Source organism: Calypte anna, chromosome 18 (genome assembly GCF_003957555.1).
Source record: "Calypte anna isolate BGI_N300 chromosome 18, bCalAnn1_v1.p, whole genome shotgun sequence".
NCBI classification, from domain to species: Eukaryota; Metazoa; Chordata; class Aves; order Apodiformes; family Trochilidae; genus Calypte; species Calypte anna.
In genome coordinates this window covers 5,280,370-5,296,872 of record NC_044263.1, presented here as the reverse complement: position 1 = coordinate 5,296,872, position 16,503 = coordinate 5,280,370, and the positions used below count along the sequence as shown (strand labels likewise).

The 16,503-nt window shown below is 44.0% G+C and overlaps 1 protein-coding gene and 1 long non-coding RNA gene across 4 annotated transcripts in view; one reads left to right on the top strand and one right to left on the bottom strand.

Moving 5' to 3' along the window:
• Nucleotides 1–4,019: 4,019 nt before the first annotated feature.
• The window catches only part of LOC115599305, a 31,020-nt gene continuing 18,536 nt past the window's right edge, over nucleotides 4,020–16,503 (top strand). For both annotated transcript variants that reach the window (XR_003988300.1, XR_003988299.1), the window contains exons 1-2: nucleotides 4,020–4,102; nucleotides 8,430–8,536. This is a non-coding gene — a long non-coding RNA (uncharacterized LOC115599305). The remainder of the gene's footprint in view (nucleotides 4,103–8,429; nucleotides 8,537–16,503) is intronic.
• LOC103529092 (myosin heavy chain, skeletal muscle, adult) overlaps nucleotides 10,429–16,503 on the bottom strand; it is a 48,893-nt gene continuing 42,818 nt past the window's right edge. For both annotated transcript variants that reach the window (XM_030461694.1, XM_030461695.1), the window contains exons 22-38: nucleotides 16,217–16,393; nucleotides 15,990–16,135; nucleotides 15,811–15,901; nucleotides 15,331–15,720; nucleotides 15,053–15,179; nucleotides 14,755–14,873; nucleotides 14,096–14,292; nucleotides 13,563–13,746; nucleotides 13,311–13,476; nucleotides 13,026–13,150; nucleotides 12,560–12,868; nucleotides 12,264–12,467; nucleotides 11,892–12,017; nucleotides 11,626–11,796; nucleotides 11,436–11,540; nucleotides 11,197–11,292; nucleotides 10,429–10,584 (exon numbers count right to left, since the gene is read on the bottom strand). In XM_030461694.1, the coding sequence (XP_030317554.1) occupies nucleotides 10,429–10,584; nucleotides 11,197–11,292; nucleotides 11,436–11,540; nucleotides 11,626–11,796; nucleotides 11,892–12,017; nucleotides 12,264–12,467; nucleotides 12,560–12,868; nucleotides 13,026–13,150; nucleotides 13,311–13,476; nucleotides 13,563–13,746; nucleotides 14,096–14,292; nucleotides 14,755–14,873; nucleotides 15,053–15,179; nucleotides 15,331–15,720; nucleotides 15,811–15,901; nucleotides 15,990–16,135; nucleotides 16,217–16,393 (2,889 nt within the window). The remainder of the gene's footprint in view (nucleotides 10,585–11,196; nucleotides 11,293–11,435; nucleotides 11,541–11,625; nucleotides 11,797–11,891; nucleotides 12,018–12,263; nucleotides 12,468–12,559; nucleotides 12,869–13,025; nucleotides 13,151–13,310; nucleotides 13,477–13,562; nucleotides 13,747–14,095; nucleotides 14,293–14,754; nucleotides 14,874–15,052; nucleotides 15,180–15,330; nucleotides 15,721–15,810; nucleotides 15,902–15,989; nucleotides 16,136–16,216; nucleotides 16,394–16,503) is intronic.

Sequence of the window (16,503 nt, the reverse complement as noted above, 5' to 3'; positions counted from 1 at the left end):
TACTTCATGAACCATTCAAACCAACTCAGAAGAGAAATGAGGAAGAAAGCTCAGGCTCCAGTACATTGGTTCAAACATTACATTTACAGTACATCATAACCTGAGTTTGACATCTCATATTTGTTTCACTTACTAAGGCTAGCAGGAATTATATAATCAAAGAATGGGTCCAAAAAACTATGGATTAATTGATATTTTGTTGTACTCTTCTTCTTTGACTGTCTCATTTGACATCTGAATATCAAAGTCCTCCACTCCTGATCTCCCATCCTCTGGGTAATATTTTAATTTTTTTCTTAAGAATTAAAAAAAAACCACAATGACATGAAGAAAGAATACTCCAATGTTTCCATAGGAGGTAACTTCACATCCACACAGGAAATACTGTTCTAGCCAACTGCAATTTAGTATCAAACGTCCCACTTTCAACTTGTGGAGAAGATAAAAAAGGCACCCAAAGCTATTCAAATGAAGATCATTATTATAAAACTAGCACGGTCTGGCTGGTGGAATGAAAACAAGCTCTTTAGTGGCACTGATGGATGGTGCTCTGCTGCCAGCAGAACAGATGCAGAGACATCTATTCTCATACTCCTCGTCAGAGCTGTTAAACATGATACTGCTGCTCTGCTTCAGGGAGATGGCTCAGGCACACTCTAAAGCAGTCTACATGGTTCCAGAGGAAAAATGTCAAAAAGGCAAACAGCACATCTGCTGACAGATCACACAAGATCCAGTTTTAAGCTGCAGTTTAACTTACAAGTGTAACTAAGGTCATAACAAGTTTGTCTCTTGACATAGAACTACACTTGGTAAATCCTATCTACTCAAAAAGATACATGAGCAGATCATCTGAATGGAAGTCCAAACCATAACTCTATAAATTATACCTTGTAGTCAGCATATCCCCTTTAATCACGTATAAACACACAGAGTGTAATTTACATGTCTGCTTGCTTTGGTCAAAGCCATGGCTCATCGTATATCACATTTGCTATTATCATCCCATATCCTGTGATATTGTAAAGTAATCTCAGTAGGTCTAGAATACAGTTGATTAATGTATCATACACATGCAGGGAAAACACTTATTAGAGATGTATCATTGTTGTCTGATTGGAGAAGTTCCCCATTAAAATCAATATACCTGCCTTCTCCTTTGTCTCAGACATTTTAAGCATACTTTTCCCTATTTATCTTGTCTTAACTGGATGCCAGCTGCATATGAATTGCCTTCTGATAAAGGATTATTTTCTCAATAACAAACAAGTGTGCACTAACCTGTGAGAAATCATTTGAAACACTTACTATGTCAAGATCTCTACAAACTATTTTCTGCAAATTCCAAAAGAAACAAACTACAACTTTGACAAAAGTGAGGGAGGGAGCTTTACATTCTGTGCACTCCCCACCTTACAACTTTCTAGATTCTCATTCTTCTCCTTCATTTTTTCTGTGATTTTCACAGCTCTTCCCCCAGAGCTTGTTAACCTGTAACTCTGCAATCTCCGCCCACTACTTGGCTTCCTCCAGGTAGGATCTTGCAAAAGTTGATGAGATTGACATTTGACTGCTCCTCCTGTGGAGGGAGAGGGAGCTATCAAAACCGAAAGGCTGACACTTCCATTTTCCCCTACCTGTAGCCTTGGAAGGAAGGGGAATGTCCATAGACTGTTCCTAATTTCCATCTTTTATCTAGGCTCTTAGTAGAGCTAGGTGGCAAAGTTGCTCTGCTGGTGTCCTTCTCCATCACAGAGATGGCAGATGGAGAAATGAGCCATATGAACTCTGAAAACAAAAGCAGCTCTTTTTCAAAGGGTCAGAACAGCTTCTGGCATTCTGCTATCACTGCTAGAGCTACACTGAGAGGGACATTGTCCTTCTCATGCTGGAGCAGGCACCCTCAGGCACATTCTTGTGGGACTGTGGCCCAAGGATACATCCATGCAAGGGAAAGGGCAAGGGCAAAGGTAGGAGTTCATTGGAAATGCTAAACCCTTATCCAAAGAGTCAAGGGCTGGAAACTGCAACAGCTAAAGCTCATGATTGTTGTCGCCCATGATCTGCATCATGTGTTACAGGAAGTATTGTAGCAGGAACGACATAAACCAGTTGAGGATTGGCCTCATAAGATGATGTGCAAGCATAGCAATGAGTCCTGAGCTGGATTTGATGACAAGTAACTTTAAAAAAACCAAACCAAACCAACCAATCAAACAAACCAAAACAAAGAACCCAACCAACCAAACAATCCAACAAACCAACAAGCTAAAATCTCTCCTGTCCTAGAAGACCACCATAATAGCTGGGTCCTATGTTATCAACTAAATGAACTTAATAGATATTTTATGGGTATTTTATGGATATTTTAAAGGGCTAGTCCACAGACCACTCTTGTCATAGGAAATTACATTTGTACATATATCAAAAGATAGGGAGGGAGCTAGTGGTTAATAAGGATGTATTAAATAGGGTGAGACCAAGGCATGACTTAAATGGTATGGAAGAAATGGTGGAGATGGTACTGCTTTTGGCTGGGAAGGCAATAATGAAAGCTCTGAGGAGTTCATCATTCCAATATTCTTTTTGCAGTCGCCAGCACTTTGTCTAGACAATGCAATGAAGAAAGAACTCATTGTACTAGGAGAGTCCATTTTGACAGGTGGTCAAGGAGATTTTAGTGTGAGGGAAGCAGAGGCAGTTCCTAACTTAATCAGCCAGGAAATTTTACTTGACTCAGTAACTGCTGAATAAGTATGATGTTTCATGCTCTAATTATGACTCCAGTCTCTTGTGAACCTCAGAAAGGTGCTGCATCTGTGCCTATCAATTCATGTTCACTGTCTGAAAGAGACAGTAGTGTGGTTTTGATAGATGTAGGAACTGGTCTTGTCTTAATAAGCTAAACAAAATTAACTGAATAGAGACTTTAAAAAATGGGGTTCATTTAAAAGACAATAACTCTGACATAAATGAGAGAAATTGAACAAAAGGGTTTTGGATCAGAATAACATTACCAAAAGGCATCGAACAAGGTATTCTATATGTGAATTGTAGCTCCTGGGCTCAAGCAGCTTTGCTGTAAGCTCTGCTGGTGTGTCCTCACTGCTTGTAGCACCCCATGAGCAGTATATGCTCAACTCTGAGCAGGACCAACTGTGCTGTGGGTCACACCTTAGCACCTGAACCTGCTGGGCATTCAGGTCATGGCTCTGCAGCTGTGGGGTGGATGAATGGGAGTGTCATGCACACTGTCAAGCTGCCTGTTCTCAGACTGCCTGGTTGTGAAAACCTCTAATAAGAAGTCCATACTATTCTCATCAGAGACATCCAGGAGATAGTTAAGTGTATAAAGCTGGTGGTGATTTTGAGTGTAGCTCTATAAAGACTGTTGGACCTAGTGTCTACTTCTTTGATGCTTCCTCACTAATTATGGAATCTAAAAGAAGCAGGATGCTAAGGTTTTGAGCAGACTGCAGAAAACTTAACAAGATGGCTCTGCCCTATCAGTATCCCATATATAGACTCATGTATCACTCTAGGCAAAGCAGAATGCTTCTCTAGGTGAGACTACTAAAAAAAAGTATTGAAAAAAGATTTTTCAGTAAATTAGCCTGCATTTACCTATATCATGAAACAATGAGTTGAGTTTAACACAATTCTTTTTGGATAAAAAAGAGGATTACGTTTCAGAGATCAATCATCTGACTGTGGAGCAGTTGGTTGTGCTACCATTTTTCCATAAAAACAGATCTGGAACAAAATCTTCTCTTGATCTGATTGGTGTATACATTAAAAAAATAATAATTAAATAAAATAAAATTTAAAATTGTGTGATCTGTAACTTGCAAATCCTGTTGTCAGCCATGCGATTAGAATTAGAAGAATATGCCTCAAAAGATCAGGATGGCCTGCAAACCATCAGTGTATATGACACGAAGTAGGAAATACAGACTCATTCTGCTGCTCCCTGGGTAAAAGGAGAGCTCCCAGGAATGTTGGCAGATGATAAGCAGATATGCCAGAACACTAATCCTTCAGGGCAAATCATCTCAATGCGACACTTCGACTAACATGTTGCTGTGAACAGGACCTGGAGATGGTAAGAATGCACTTTCTTTATTAGATTTGATAAGTATTGGATGAGATTAATTAATTACAGGAAAAACATCTATATCCCCCATGGAACTTGCCTGTTAAATATGGAACTTAACATGCCATGTTATCTTCTTAAATATCCTGTAAGAATTTATCTGAATTTTCCTGAGAAAAACTGTGTGCTGGGGTGGGAAGAGGAAGATGGAATTTTGAACGAATTTATTGAGATACGGACATTACTAATGTGAATTGTAAAGTAATTCCCTTGGAAGAGAGGAAGTCAGGGCCAATAGTTTATGTACATATGTTAAAGTCAGTATCTGAAGCTAAATGCAAATTTCATGAGAATATTGTTGATAAAGACTAGCTTGCGCTACAAGCCATAAAAACTCAAATAAGGCAGTGGTAGAGATGTCTTTCCTTTTTCCTTATCCTGTTCTTGCCTTCAAAAACTAATATATGCAATGCACTAGGGAAACAAACATTCCATGTCTCTACATAGGGAATGTGAAAAATGGACTTTCATACACACAAAGTCTTCTTTTACCAGCAATAGTTCTCTATTCCACACATAGAATAGATTAACTTAATCCCTTGGAAAGGTCCTCAAAAAAACAACTGAGAGAGGTGGATAAATGTCCAACCTGTAATCCAAATAGGCAATACTGAACGAGAAGTCAAGGTCCACAATGCACACACCTCCTATTTCCACAGCAAATATTGAGTAACTCTCTAGTGACATTTGGAATGCAATTTCCTTCACACTTTTAAGCAGTCAAGTGACTCCAGTTACAGAACAGGTGAGTGACGTAAAAAGGCTTAGAAGTGTAGAAAGCAAAGGGACAACAGGTGGCAAAAGAGTCAGAGAAGGACAGGGAGGTGGATGGAAGGGTAATTAGGGTTGCTAGTGTGATATAATATTAGGATGCAAATGACTCAGAAAGAGAGGTTAGGTGGCATGAGCCTTAGCTGACCCTCTGTCTGTCACAGAGTTTGAGAGGTGTCATGATGCAGGCAGATTATCATAACTTTCATGTGTGACTCTTAGACACTAAAAATGGAAAGTACAACTAAACTAAGCCTTGCTTGAACTTCATGTTACTATTTGCCATCTATCTTAAGCTGTAAAGACTGTTTCACTCAATCACTGCTTTATCAAGCATGCAGGCATAATCTTTGCATTCTGCGTTGATGTTGACAATTATCTGATGCTCATCTAGGGATTTTTCCATCCAGCCTCTGACATCCTGGAACAGGGTGACCTCTAGGGGCCTCCAGGCAGAGCTGGAACAGTACGAGAACGCCTGTGCTCTGGCCCGCCTTCTGCCTTCCACATTTGCAAACCTTGGATTTGCCTATTAATGCCCCAAGTCTGAGGTTTTGGTATATGTTGAATCATATATTCCCAGAAGTATTTTCTTGTCTTATAAAAGTCGACCCAGATAACTAGAATAAAATGCTTCACCAGACTTCATTCTTCCTCTCATGAAAAAGTTTGTATCTGTTTCAGCTCGCAGTTTCTTCTAAGGTTTTAACAGATTTAAAAGTCATGAAGAAAGTAATTGAAAAATTTAGCTCATCAGAACTAACCAAGTGAAAGTTCCTTTTTGAAGAACTAATTCAAGTTAATGTTATACTGTCAATGAAGCACTGCTTGTTTACTTAGGAGGCACATAACTGATGTCCAGATTATCATAGCCCTAGGAGTCTTTGCAATCCATGCAGCTCCACTGGCATACATCAGCTGTGGCTGTTTTAAACTTAACTATGGACCAATGATTTTCTCAAGGTCAGTGACCTTTGCAGTAATTCCCACCTAGGAGTCAGTCTGACTACGCAGAGCTTTATAGAGGCTGATTCTAATCTTTGAGATATGGCACCAAACTGTAAGTACATGAGAAATGAAATATACTCGCATTTGTCTGAATTGATGAATATTTGCCAAATATAAATAAGGGATTTTTCTAGATTCAACAAGAACTGTCTCAAAACAATATTTACTATTTGACTTTTCTGGATATATGCAGCTTAGTGGCATGTGCAGGTTGATTGTTGCTGTGAAATACCATCAGCACTGTAAACGTTCATCATGTTAATCACGAATGTGGATTAATATTTTCTTATTTTAAAAAATAGGAAAACTATTTTAAATATGGAGTAATGGTTTTGGTTGGTAGGGTGGGGTTTTGGTAGCAGGCATGCCAGAGGGCTGGCTCCTGTGAGAAGCTACTGGAAGATCCCCTAGCTCCAATTCTGGCATCATCTTCGGCCAAAGCTGAGTAGAAAGGAAAATGGATGTGCCTCTCGGAGTAGTATATTCAAGAAGAAGAAAACAAGACTGCAAAAAGACCTGCATTGTGGAGGAGAGGGGGAGGTGAGAGCAGTGCTGAAGCAGAGATAACAAGGTTGGTGAGGAAAAGGGTTCCACTACAGCCCCTGGTGAGATTCCAGGCAGCCCATGGAGGACCACAATGGGGAGATGTGGATCTGCAGCCATGGAGGACCATGGTGGCTCAGATGTGGATCTGCTGCTCATGAAGGATCATATTTGATCTGCAGTGGGTCTGCAGCTATGGAAGACTATGGTGATATAAATTTGTCACAGTTTTAGCCAGTAACTAGGTGTCAGATGCTGCTATTTCCCTACTACTCTCCCAGTGGAAGATAAAAAAAGGGAATAAAGGCAAGAGATATTTAAGTCCATCCTCACAGTTGCTTTGCCCTTAACAAGCATTGTTTGTAATAACGTCAACTCTAAGTGTGTTTGATTACTAAAAAAATCAGTTGGGACTGAAAAAGGAAATAGTTGTTGTTTTTATTTACTGGGAGAAATTTTCTCACAGTATACAGCTTTGTCTCTATATCTTCAGAAACGTCAACATAGAAAGCCTTGACGTGGGACTCTTGCCGAGGCAGCTAACCAAAGAGAAAAATATATATATAATAAAGTGCAAAACTCAAGAGAGGTTGAGGGAGGGAGACAACTTCCCCGTCCTCAGCGGGCAGGGCAGCTCCAGCCCTCTGAGGACGGCTCTGACATAGCATGGGAAGAGCGAGAGCAGACGAGCTCAGCCCAACCCCGGAGCAGCCGTCGGGGCGCGGCGGCCCTGCAGGAGGGCGGGGGTCGGACCGGCGGTTCGCTCCGGCGGACCCGGCAGATGCTGTAATTTCCCTCACAGAAGACAACTTAGCTCTGGTGTCCACTCGTGCCAAAGCCAGGGCCAAGAAGAATGTGGCAACTCAGCCTGAGCTGCCCGGATACACACGGCGGTTCAGCTGTCAGGATGCAAGGAACGTCTGAGGCTGAGGCTCGCACCAGAGCAGGCGGTGTGCACTGCGCCCGCGTGAATGACGCTCAGGCTGGTGGTGGAACTGAAAGAGAAGGTGGAGAGACTGAGGGGTATTTGTGAATGTGAAAGGGAGATCGATCGGTGGACGCTGCTGGCCTCGAGGCACAGGCAGCAGGTGGAGGTGCCACAAGAAGCAGAGGACCCCCTGCCCTCCCATCACTAGGCAGAAGGAGGCAACCAAAGAGACGGGGGTGAATGAAAACAGAAACCTCCCCAGGGCAGCAGGCGACTCCTGTCCCAGCCTTCCTCACCCTCCCAGGTGCCCCAGCTCTGGTTTATTTTTATCTAAATTTTTTATCACAGTCAGCTTTCCTTTCACTGGTTCTCAACTTAAGTGTGAAAGATGCAGGGTAGCTTCCCCTGCTTCAGTTTTCATGAAAGGCAATGCTTTATGAACCCCCAATTCTTTTAGTGACCCCCAAGGCTTGGCAGAATGCCAATATATGGTACTCACAACACTTTGCGTAAAACATATAAGGTTATTTGGCTACTAGACAGTTAAAACAAACAAACGAACAAACAAACAAACAAAAACAACCTAAAACCACTTCTGCACTTCAGACTCAGACAAGACCATGTATTGTCAGGTCAATACAAACCCTAAATCCTTTTGCTGCTAATGGGGAAAAAATGGTGCTTTACAATGATGGAGATTATAAGGAAATGAAAACTGTTAGTACAGACAGATAGTGGTCAGGTAATCAGAAGGAGTGAAATGAAGATAAACTGATGGCAAAAACAATTTCAGAAAACAGGATCAGGCCATTATCTGTCATGGAGCATGAGTGAAGTGAATAAACTGAATTGAAAGAAATGTGAAGTCTACTAGAGAAACACAGAAAGCTTTCTAACACATGATGGGAAGGAACCTTGACAAAAAGGTAGTCTGGCATCATTGCTAGGTGTTAGATGGATTTATTAAGCTCTTTGTGGCTGAAACATTATGAACTACAAGCAATCTCATTCTCATTACTCTTTCAGATAGCAATGACAGAGATGTCTGGAGTTCTGTTTTCTCATCCTCTCTACTGACCACAGCACAACCTCAAAATCATTGGTGTGTTGGTGAGTTTGCATCTTGGAGAGAGGTAATTAAAGATTTATTTTGATAATTCTGTCTTAGCCATACAGACATGGATCCATGAGCTCAAAATTTCCATCAGTGTGTAAAATTCACAGCTAGCTCATTTTTCTCTTTGGAAGCAAAGTCCATATTACAACAGTTGTTTCTACACACACTGACAGGGGGAACACGTTCAATACTCAGCACTTCCTATGAAACCTCAAGAGCTCCGAAACAGGCTCTCCTTTGATAGCTTTGTAGATGAAAGGAGCCCATATTTTTGCAGACCACCAACCTCAATGCCTGGGCATAGCCATGCTCTGCATGCCATTCCTGACCAAGCAGTTGACAGTCAGCACCCCCTGTATTGCTCGCTTCTTGACAATGCTCCTCCAAGGCCACCACAGTAATGGTTAGATCTCTGTATTTCTTAAATTTACCTTTTAGGCAAAACCTAAGACAGACATTAGATATCCAGTGACCAAACTATGGAGAGCATAGACTGTAAACTCCTGAAAATTACAAAGAAGCCTCAATGTCATTCCCAAACCATATGTTCCTCCCTCTGCCTCATTTCCACCCTGAAATGGACTTGGAGCAGAGGATGCCCTCCCATTCCCAAATGAATTAGCGCTCTGCTGGCAGAAGATAAAAATATAAGAAAAAACAAACCAAATGTCCTCATACTCTCAAGTGCTCTCTGGACCTCTGTCATTCAAAACATCTCTGAGCCTTTTCAGTATGGACACGGTTTCTCCGTAGTTGCTTCCAGAGATTTTCTTCGCCTGAACATGTCCAAGTCACTTCTGAATGCATGTAATCCCTTAGCTGGAAGTAACAAGGTGTTCCACAGCTTAACTAGATACTTTGTTAGGTACCCAGTGTCTTTATGCTTTTGAATACCTCACCTTCAGGTAGGTTTCATTTGATTTAAATGCACACACACACACACACACACACACACACACACACACACTATCTCTAATCTTCTGCCCTCTGCACTCTTCTGTTCTTTTAGTGCCAGCACCAGTTAGAACATCAATCCCTGCCAAGTTTCTCCACACTGTGTTGATTTTAGAATTCTGTTTTGTATTCCCACTTGGTTCCCTTTAGGTTTGTTTCATTAGTCCTCCTATGGAAGCCCCTCCAAGAAACTTGATTGTAGGTTATTATATTAGAATAGTAATTCCTTCCAAATTCTGTTTGTCTCTTTTTATTTTCTTTTTTGCTCCCACTGTTGAGAAATAAGTGGATATTTTAATACAGTTTTGAAGCACATATGGAAGGCCTTGTTCCTGAATGGTAATTGTCAGCTAGACTCTTTTTTTTTCCACTATATTATGTCCCACCACACTTATAATTATTTGTAACTGTACTGAGTTTTATATGCTATGTAATGAACCTCTTTGAGAAGTATCATGAAAGCTGTCTGCATTCCTTATGCATCAGTAATTCCAATTACTGCCTGAAATAGAGTTATTTCACTGGGACACAATGTGTACCCTCATGCTGAAACCACTTCAGCTTCTTTTATCAATAGTTTCAGTGGCAAAGAACAAAAAAATTCTCTTTCATTCTGTGTCTTTGAAACTTACTTGAAATTACCTGATTGACATCATTCCTTTTTCTATCACACATTAAAGTCACAGAGAAGGGATAAGTAGATAAGTAGCTGTGAACTAGAGGTACCATGACATAAGTACTGAAAACCTATAAGACATAAATGTGCTCAAAGGCTAATGATGAAATAGTAAAAAGAGAAACATGTAAACGAGTCCTGATGCTGTGTATGCAAGGGAATATAGGTGTTTATTCTCTACATAATGACAAGGTTACAAAGACACATTACAGAAGAGAATGACCAAGAGGTTCAAACTGTGTACATCCCTCAGGTCACTTTGTTGCCTCAGGACAGCCTTACTCTTCCTCTCCTATCTTCTTGCCATGAATCTCCCGACTCTTTGCTCGGAGCTTGTTGACCTGTGACTCTGCAATGTCAGCCCGCTCCTCGGCTTCCTCCAGCTCGTGCTGGATCTTGCGGAACTTGGAGATGTTGACACTGGACAACTCCTCCTGTGCAGGGAGAGGGAGTTGGTGGTGAGGAGCCCAGGGCTGGGGTTTCGCTCCTCCCACACCTCACATCTGCAGAGCTGTTGCTCTTCCCTGGAGGGTGGCCCAGACCTCCATCCCACCCACAGCACTGCTTATACATAAACCTCACAAAGATCTCCTCATCCTCCCCTATTCAGGACATCACTGTGAAAAACATCATGGTCGAAAATCAAATTATGCTTTAGATTTGCCATTTATGTACTTATTGTCCCACTACTTGATGTCAAACAAGGAGTAGGACATATTAGCTTGAGAAAGACCTCGAAGCCTTCTGCTGCTGATCAGCAGCAGAGACTCATTAACTTCTCAGTCAGTGGATGTGGCCCCTGGGTATGTTTAGTTTGACCTCCTGTGTAAAAACAACTGCTGAACCTCACTCAATTCATCCCAATTCATCCTTGACTCCAGGCTGCCCAGAACTCAGCTAGGCCTCAAGACACACAAGAGCGAAGTGGTGTATCCAAGACTACTGTGTCTTGAGAGTTTTCTCCATTCTCCCTTCCTGGGATTCATACGCATGTCAAGGACCATGCTTTCCAGGTGGTTCTTGCCCAGTCTCCAAGCAATACTTACAGCCTCCTCAGCTTGTCTCTTGTAGGATTTCACCTTCATCTGCAGCTTGTCCACCAGATCCTGCAGCCTGAGAATATTCTTCCGGTCTTCCTCAGACTAGAGGGGTTGGCAAACAGGAAATAAAATTAATTCTCGCTTCTGCATCATGTGAGGTTAACTATTGCCCTTGAGGACGGTGCATAAACATTTAGACTTGCTGTGAGAAAACTCGCTCAGGCCAAGGAGTCCTCCTGCCTTACCTGGTAGGTCAGCTCCTTCACCCTCCTCTCGTACTTGCGCACACCCTTCACGGCTTCAGCGCTGCGCTTCTGCTCAGCATCAACCTCCCCTTCCAGCTCCCGCACCTGCAATGACAAGTCCACTTTGGAGCTTCCCTGATGGATGCTCACCTGACATGGCTGCTCATGCACAAACAAAAGCTCTACGCACCCTGGCCTCCAGCTTCTGGATCTGCTTCTTGCCTCCCTTCAGAGCCAACTGCTCAGCCTCATCCAGACGAAGCTGCAGATCCTTCACTGTCTGGTCCAGGTTCTTCTTCATCCTCTCCAGGTGGGCACTGGTATCCTGCTCCTTCTTCAGCTCTTCTGCCATCATGGCTGCCTGATGAGAGCAAAAAAGCAAAAGTAATTTTGGGGCTGAAGACCCTTTAGGGGGAAGGCACTTATCTGAAGTAGTGCAAAGAATCCCCAGCTCACATCTGTGATGGCCTTCTTGGCCTTCTCTTCAGCATTGCGGGCTTCCTGGATCATATCCTCCATTTCCCCTTGAATTTGGGTAATGTCAGTTTCCAGCTTCTTCTTGGTGTTGATCAAGCTGGTGTTCTGTTTAACAATGAAGGACAAGGTTCTTACTTTTAGCCTTAATGCCTTCACATCAAGAGTTGCAATGCTAAGCATTGTTTATGCAATTTTTTAATGCAAGAGTCCTCTTAATATCCACAGGCACCAAGCAGATGTGGAGGACTGCCTAGATTGGCTTTTCAAGCACAAACAAAGCAATCCCAATATGCTAGCAGTATCATTTGTTGTTACTCCTTGTTGATGTGTTACTCCTGAAGCTTGCCTGACCTGGGTATGGAGGAGCTGCACACGTTCAGTGGCATCCAGAAGCTCCTGTTCAGCCAATTTCCTCGACCGCTCTGTCTGCTCCAGGGCTGCCCGTAGCTCCTCAATTTCAGCCTGCAGCAGGTTTGCTCTGCGCTCCACCATGGCCACCTGCTCCTTCAGGTCCTCCTGTGCCCTGATAGCATCGTCCAGGTGTATCTGAGTATCCTGTAAAAGAGACAATAGCAACCACAAGGATGCAGTGGGTGCCCAGAATGTCAGGAATATAATTTATATTCCCCTTGGTTTGTTGGACAGACCTTGAGCACTCCCTGTGTGTTCCTCAGGTTCTTTTGTGCCTCTGCAGCCACACGGTTGGCATGGCTGAGCTGGATCTCCATTTCATTCAGGTCTCCTTCCATCTTCTTCTTCAGACGCAGGGCTTCATTCCTGCTCCTGATCTCAGCATCCAGGGTGCTCTGCATGGACTCCACAACTCGGAGGTGGTTTCTCTTCATCTGGTCAATCTCCTCATCTTTCTCTGCTATCTTCCTGTCAATCTCAGACTTCACCTGGTTGAGCTCAAGCTGGAGGCGCATGATCTTCCCCTCTTCATGTTCAAGGGAGGCCTAGAAATGTCAGCACGAACAGTGGGTTAAACTACTGCTTCCTTTTTAACTAATTTTTTATGCCATAATTCATGAAATTTAGGCTTCCTTTCCTGCCATCTCAATGGATATCTCCCATCCTCTCAGTCTGGACACCATTTAATAGAAGTCTGAGTACCTCAGCTTCCTCCAGGGAGGCCTGGAGTTCAGATTTCTCCTGCTCAATCTGCTTCTTGACTTTCTCCAGCTCATGAATCGCCTTTCCTCCCTCGGCAATCTGCTCTGTGAGGTCAGAAATCTCCTCTGGGGGAGCAAAGACCAATGTCATGGTCAGGCAGAGAGATGGATAGGAAGGGCCCTGCCACACCAAGGTGACAGACTTGTGGCCACAGAGCCGTGTGGAGTGCTGGGTAGTGGTGGTCAGTGAGAAGGCCCTGCCAGCAGCAGAGGGCCAGGGACTTACGCTGCAAGTTCTTGTTCTCACGCTTCAGCGTCTCCAGGTGGTCCAAGGACTCCTCATAGGCATTCTTCATCTTAAAGAGCTCCGTGCTGAGCGAGCGAGACTCCTTCTGGGAGGCTTCCAGCTCAGCCTGCGTTTCCTCATACTTCTGCTTCCATTCTGCCAGGATCTGAAGAGAAATGGGGCGTGAGTATGGAGGTGACAATCAGGAGGGGAGGCTCTGCCCAGGAGCCCCAGGGCTGGAGCCCAAAAGACCTTGTCAAAGTTCCTCTGCTTCTTATCCAGAGCTGCACAGGCAGCGTTTGATCTCTCCACATCAATCATCAAGTCCTCCACTTCATTCTGCAGCCTCTGCTTTGTCTTTTCCAGGGAAGCACATTTGGCATTGACGGCTTCAACATGTTCCTCTGCATCCTGCAGGCGCTGTGCCAGCTTCTTCCTGGGAGGAGGTAAGGACAGCTCTACATGAGAGCTTAGTCGAGACCTAGTTCTGTACAAATCAGCTGAGTGTGGCTGACTACTTTGAGAGCTTTGAGCCTAGTCTTGCATGAGTGTTTTCTCTGTTGAAAGGCTGCATGAAGCCAAAAAGTCCTGCCACCTTCTATTTGGTATGTCTTAGATTTTCTAGCCCAGAAGAAAATCGCTCTCCTTCCAATCTCCAGTCTCACTCCTTCTCTCTCTTGCAAAAAAAAAACCAGTCCCATCTGTACTCTGAGTGACTCCAACTTCTGATTTCCCTTCAGAGTCTCAATCTTTTTCACCTCTTTGACATCCCACTCCCCACATACTTGGCCTCCTCCAGCTCCTCTGTGCGCTGAATAGCATCTGTCTCATATTTGGTTCTCCACTGGGCCACTTCACTGTTGGCCTTGGACAGGGCACGCTGCAGCTCCCCCTTGGCCTCCTGCTCCTCCTCGTACTGTTCCCGCAGCAAGTCACAGTCGTGGCGAGCAGACTGCAGGGCGTGGGCCAGGGCGTTCTTGGCCTGTGGAGACATTGGGTTTTGTAGAAAGTTTGTCTAGAAATGCCTCTTGAAACTTAGGGTGAAAATCTTATTAGGCAAATGTACAGCCGGGAACTGATGTAGCCATTACCAGTGGGTTCCAGAGGATCAGAATGTGTTGGTGACAGGTGCTCTGGGGACAGTCTGGAGTCAGTCAGTCTGCTTTTTGGGTAAATATTTTGATATATGTGTCTGAATCCTGCCTTACAGAGTATCGTCAGAAACTATAACAGCCTTGGGGGTGACTTCCTCCAAAACTAAATTCACTTTCTTTCCTTCCCTCTATAGCTTATGTGTTTGGCTATGTGCATTACTGCTGTTTCCTTCAGTATTGAATGTGTTTGGTGAAAGGGTATGGAGCTCATCTTGGATGAGACATGATTCTCCAGAAGCTTTTAGGGTCACTGTAGAATGAGGGCAGTACTGTAGAAAGTACTTGCAGACCTTTATTTCTTCTTCTAGATGCCTCTTGAGTTCCTCAATCTGCTGGGTAAATCCTTGCTTGCCCCTGGACAGCTGAGAAATCAGAGCATCTTTTTCCTCCACCTGGCGTGAAAATTCACCTTTGAATGGTAAAGTGAAATATGTTTACAAGGCTGTTAATAATATGACAATTTCTGCCTGCAAAGTCATGGAGCCAGGAGTGGCCTGGAAGGGTTACACCACTTTTCACTTTGCAGACAGCAGTTTGCTTTTGATATGAATGTCCTCCCGTTGCACCTCAGTAATGAGGATGTCTCACCTGATTCTGTCTGCAGACGAGCTCTTTGCGCATTGAGGTCATTGATCATGCGCTGATTCTGCTCCTCCTTAGTTTTAATCTCATTCAGTTGGTCTTCCAGGGTGCGGCACATCTTCTCCAGATTTGCCTGGAAAGCAAACACAAGGAAGGAAAGGAGATGAACACCTGGACTCTGCCATAGCCTCACAGAAGGGATTTTTTAACGAGAATGTGGCTGGTAAATGCATCCTGTGTGTCACCCTCTGGTCCTATGAGAATGTTCTGCTGCAATTCCATACCTTGGCTTTGGAGACAGACTCCATGTTACTGGCCAGGTCATCAATCTCCATCTTCAGCTCACTCTTCTCTTTCTCCAGCTTCTGCTTCACCCGTTGCAGGTTGTCAATCTGCTCCCCAAGCTCAGCCGTGCTGTCCGCGTGCTTCTTCCGCAGGGCGGCAGCCGTGGCTTCGTGCTGCAGCGTGGCCTCTTCCAGGTCACGGCGCATCTTCTGAAATTCTACCTCACGCTTTTTGTTCATCTCAATCTGAGCTGAGGTAGCTCCTCCTGCTTCTTCCAGGCGCTCGCTGATCTCCTCAAGCTCCCTGGAGAGGTCAGCCCGCTGCTTCTCTGCTTTTGCCCGAGATGTTCGCTCTGCCTCAATTTCCTCCTCCAGTTCCTCAATACGAGCCTGGGGAACATTGGGAACAGCCCTTCACACCCACACCTTTGTTCCAGTTGATGGCTTTTGGATGGGTTGGAGGAAGGAAAAGAGACTCACCTGCAGCTCCTTGATCTTCTTCTGGAATTGCATACCCAGGGCTTGCTCATCCTCAATTTTGCTCTGGATCTGGCTGATTTCAAAGTCTTTCCTTGGGGCAAAGCAAACCCTGTTAGTGCCTGAACAAAACCACCCAAGTGCACCAGCCCAGCCCTCAGGTGTCCCACAGCCACACTTACTTCTTCAGTCTCTCATCTAGCTGCTGTTTATCATTTTCCAGATCCATTATGCTGTCCTGGGCCATCTTGAGGTCTCCTTCCAGTTTCCTCTTGGCTCTCTCAAGGTCCATGCGCAGTTTCTTTTCTTGCTCCAGGGACCCTTCCAGCTACAACAAAACCATCATTGTTCTACCAGCCAGGTCTAACTCCACACCTGTCCTGTTCTTACTCTATGCCTGTGTGCTTACATCATCCACTTGCTGCTCCAGCTTGGTCTTTGCTTTGGTCAGAGTATTGACTTTGTCCTCCTCTGCTTGCAGGTCATCTAGCGTCTGCTGATGGGCCTCTTGGAGGGCTTTCTTCTCTTTTGTCAGCTTGGCAATGGTTTCGTCCAGGGTTGCCATCTCCTCTGTGAGATTTTTCACCTGTTGATTATAAGAAAGTGACAGATGTCTCTGTAGAAGGCTTGACTGCTGCTTCAATGGAATTTTCACTTCATAGTGCTTAGCCAGCAGCTTGATTTTTATTTGGGCTT